The 3,883-nt window shown below is 34.9% G+C and overlaps 1 protein-coding gene across 2 annotated transcripts in view; it reads right to left on the bottom strand.

Annotated features, from left to right (window-relative positions):
- The window catches only part of LOC100639267 (lysosomal alpha-mannosidase-like), a 9,405-nt gene that overhangs the window by 806 nt on the left and 4,716 nt on the right, over window positions 1-3,883 (bottom strand). The window contains exons 1-21 of one of the 2 annotated variants that reach the window (XM_019993280.1): window positions 3,718-3,877; window positions 3,511-3,662; window positions 3,175-3,384; window positions 2,917-3,120; window positions 2,761-2,832; window positions 2,589-2,702; window positions 2,398-2,533; window positions 2,024-2,152; window positions 1,938-1,977; window positions 1,698-1,887; window positions 1,535-1,651; window positions 1,342-1,483; window positions 1,231-1,295; window positions 1,009-1,146; window positions 869-955; window positions 771-821; window positions 657-724; window positions 507-608; window positions 371-458; window positions 233-319; window positions 1-184 (exon numbers count right to left, since the gene is read on the bottom strand). The exon at window positions 1-184 is cut by the window's left edge and continues 59 nt beyond it. The exons of the other annotated variant lie outside the window; for it this stretch is intronic. Of the exons in view, the coding sequence (XP_019848839.1) occupies window positions 1-184; window positions 233-319; window positions 371-458; window positions 507-608; window positions 657-724; window positions 771-821; window positions 869-955; window positions 1,009-1,146; window positions 1,231-1,295; window positions 1,342-1,483; window positions 1,535-1,651; window positions 1,698-1,887; window positions 1,938-1,977; window positions 2,024-2,152; window positions 2,398-2,533; window positions 2,589-2,702; window positions 2,761-2,832; window positions 2,917-3,120; window positions 3,175-3,384; window positions 3,511-3,662; window positions 3,718-3,877 (2,536 nt within the window). Of the gene's footprint in view, window positions 185-232; window positions 320-370; window positions 459-506; window positions 609-656; window positions 725-770; window positions 822-868; window positions 956-1,008; window positions 1,147-1,230; window positions 1,296-1,341; window positions 1,484-1,534; window positions 1,652-1,697; window positions 1,888-1,937; window positions 1,978-2,023; window positions 2,153-2,397; window positions 2,534-2,588; window positions 2,703-2,760; window positions 2,833-2,916; window positions 3,121-3,174; window positions 3,385-3,510; window positions 3,663-3,717; window positions 3,878-3,883 lie in introns of those variants that run through there. 2 annotated transcript variants of the gene reach the window in all.

Below are 3,883 nucleotides of genomic sequence, written 5' to 3'. Positions count from 1 at the left end.
ATGCCAGCTCTGGTGTCATCATTAATTCTTCAGCCATCATTCTCTGAGTATATGCTGATTCATCAATTGTATCAAGTATCAGTAGATGCTTCCCACGAATGACCAGACCCTTTCCACTCACACCAGTTTCATTTAATGCCTCACCTACCCCACGATCATCATCATACAACAAACGTCTATGAACCTAATCAATAGCATAACTTATGACACACTATCATACTCATGAACTTACCATCAATTCTAGTTCACCATTTTCAAAACTAGAGCCACCCTGGGACCTATCATTAAGTACAGTGAACTGAGTCTTCTTCTTTTCGTCCTATACAGTATATGCATTAGGTTTATTACCAATAATAAGTGTAATACTGACTCTTAAAAATATCCTACTATTAACTGGGTAATAGTTCCCTGCTATTGGCTCAGTGTTGTTATACTTCCATGTGGGACGGTAGTTCAATCTATAATTATAATAATGATAAAGGTATCAATTATAAAACAAGTCATACACTCTTTTTTGCATGTCCCTTCCATTGGAGTCGGTATAGAAAGTAGAGTCTGTCTCAAGATCAGTTGTAAACTTTGATATGACCTCTTTACCTAAACCATCACTACAAATGATTACAATGACATAAGATAAAACAAAATACTGAGAGTACTTGATATCAATAGGCCCAACAGTATATTCTATCTCAATAAAAGGTTTATTCTTATACAACCTTACAACCTATTAAAATAACAGTGATTTTTTATACATGTACAGTATATAATACCTGATAGACCCATGAAGAGAAGACCTGCCGTACTTCAGACACTACGTCACCCTATACCAATAATATAATACTAACATTACAATGTTTATTATTATTACTTCAACGACAGATATTGAAGCTTTAGTATCTTCTCCAACTGGAAATAAAACTGAGCTATTAGGACGGAATATGTATGCTCCAGATTTCTAGTCATTAGCATAAAAATTGATTGATAAAGAATAATTTCATAAAGTTGTACCTGAGTGCTGTTCTTGTTATTTCCAGCACTAGCATTATACCAGTAGTAATTCTGATCAACATTACTCGATATGCCTGATACAAGGTTGGTTATCTTCTTCAAATGACCAGATTCTGAGTCAAACTCAACTTGATAATACTGCCAACAGAAATAGAAATATAATAATAATAATAAAGCTAAATAATATTCTAGGAAAGTCAGTTTTTTCCAGACAATACACACCTTGTTACTAATCACTGTATCATCATTAGACTTTTGTACATTCACACTTGATCTTTGAGTATAATCTAAAATTAATATTCAATAAGAATACTTTAAGAATGATTGTCATACCTAAAGTACCAGTAGTCTTAGCAGTGTATATGGCATAACCCATGGGAGGTACATCAACTTCAAAAACTGCCACAAGCTCAGCAGTATCATTAGAACTAATAGGCATAGCAAGGAGTTTTGTACTGTTATCAATGGGAACAATCTGCACAAAGAGAAAATAATATAAATATTATAGATACATGTACACATGTACCTGGACAGTTACTGCATTACCATCAGGATCAGTTACTGAGAGAGTATCTTTAATAATGGGCAGACGTACCACACCAGTATATGGGCGAGCCAATGAGTTATATACCACCATATTGAACTGTACATTAATGAGAGACTAGTCAGTTGTATGATAATATACTTACATCTCCTCCCTCAGTTACTGGACACACACTGATGTTAAGATATTCACAGAAACTCAAGTTCATTTTAGGTGCATTAGCTCCTTTAGCTGCAAGATCATTGAGGACAGTCGCCATTACAGAACGACACTCAACTTCTCCAATGTGAAGCCTCTTGGCATAATCATTAGCAACATGCTGCTTCTCTGTACCACTAATTATTTTAATAATAATTATTATTAATAAAGTAATTATTTTACTTACGAAACAGCATCGTGATGCTGTGCCACACCCATAGCTTTTTCTACAAAAAAAGGGAAGATATTTCACTCAGTCTTTGTCAAACTTACGTAGTGTTACTGAAGATGGTCCATTGTCTCCCATTCCATTATGAATTGCTTCCAATTGCTTACATGCTTGCAAGTGAGCATTACACTGCCTCACGTAACCTTTTATTGCAGGTCTACTAGTGAAATAACCTAAAAAAGAAAAACAGCACAAAATGAACTTTATAACACAGTGAATAAACATTAATGTCTATATAACTACATGTAAATTGAAGGTATATAAATGTATATAAGAAACTGTATACAATTGTGCCATTGCTACAATTACTAACACAAGTGCCTAATATTATTATAATAACTAAAAAACAAGAGTGGACATGTTAAAAATAACAACAAACAACTAAGCAAACAAATAAATAACAAATAAATTTGTTTACCAGTCCAATAATTATGGGGCGCATCTGCATAAGGAAAGAAATCATCAGTCTTGGTAGTCCAGGTCAGTTGTGTCTCTTTATTGATATAACTCACATACATTGAAGGAGTAGAATACATTACATTCACTGATCCATTCTACATCAAATACAATAGCAGAAGAATGAAGTAATGAATGCTTATAGTTTCTTACCATGTTCACATATTTTATGAGCTTGTCCAAATTCTTGAACCACTCCTGGGCATTTTCGTACTGGAAGTCAGACCCCATAGTCATGATGATGTTATTAGACTTGAAATACTTAGCCTAAATGAGAAAATAAATAATAATTATTCATAATGTACAAAAGGCTGTAGTGCTGTACCTGTTCAAGGGCTAGCTTGACAAAATCGTTGACTCTCTCTTTGACATTGTCATCAAACAAATTCTCATCATCCTATCATAGACAAAATATACAGCAATAGAACATTTCATTAAACATCATTAATTGTTCATAGTGGGTGTGGTCAATAGTAATTACCTGAAATGGAGGATCAGAGCAGAACGAGTCAAAACAGAAGCCAGGAGGTGGTACATAGTGATGATAAAGGACTCCAGTAAATATATCAGCAATATCACCGAGCGACTGACTACTCTTCCATATCATTTCCATCTCAGACGTATTTAAACGACGAGCCTTGTCAGCGTAATCATTACGAGCAAAAAACATGCTGTCAAATCCAAGCTAAAGAGAGAGAGGGAGGTGATAAGACATAAAATAATACAGTTTAAAGATTACCAGTGAGAAAGTGGTGGCTTGAAAGGCTGAATGTCCAAAAGGATCAATATGCCAGCCAACTACTGGACGTATACCAAAAGTGTTAGAAAGGAACCTTAATCCTAAAGACATCTGATCAATGATTGCATTGTAATGAGTAGAAGCTTCATCGTTCATGCACCATCCGCCATTAATGAACTCTAACTGACCGCTCTGTACTAATTCATGAACCTAAAGGGGGAGAGAGAGAGGATCAGATACATGTACATGTATAGAAAGAAGGCATATTAATCAACATGTTTAGTATATAATGTAATATTAATACATAATTATCTCGATAATTAGTGTGAGTCTCACTTGCTGTTTCACATCATCAGTCTGCTCGTTCCACCATCTTATGAAGAAAGCGATCTCGACGTAGATAAATTTCCTATCTTTGTTCTTAGATAACTCCTCAACTACAGAACTAATGATGTATTGTACAGCAGCATGCTGTATGTTATTATCAGCTATAAAGTGGAGTATAATAACGTCATAGTGCTAGTAGTACAAAAAACTACTTACCACCATAATAGTATTCATCGACAGTTTTGAGCCATCCAACATCATCGTGTGTGTGAGGGACAAGGTGAACGTTGACAGGGAGGGCTTTGTTCTCTTCTATAGGATAAGCTGACGCCTTGTAGAAGAAACAACAGAGAAAGGACAAAGTGAGGACAAACATACTCGT

This window comes from Amphimedon queenslandica, unplaced genomic scaffold (genome assembly GCF_000090795.2).
Source record: "Amphimedon queenslandica unplaced genomic scaffold, v1.1 AMPQUscaffold_13499, whole genome shotgun sequence".
In the NCBI taxonomy this organism is placed as follows: Eukaryota; Metazoa; Porifera; class Demospongiae; order Haplosclerida; family Niphatidae; genus Amphimedon; species Amphimedon queenslandica.
This window is presented reverse-complemented; position numbering and strand designations above follow the sequence as displayed.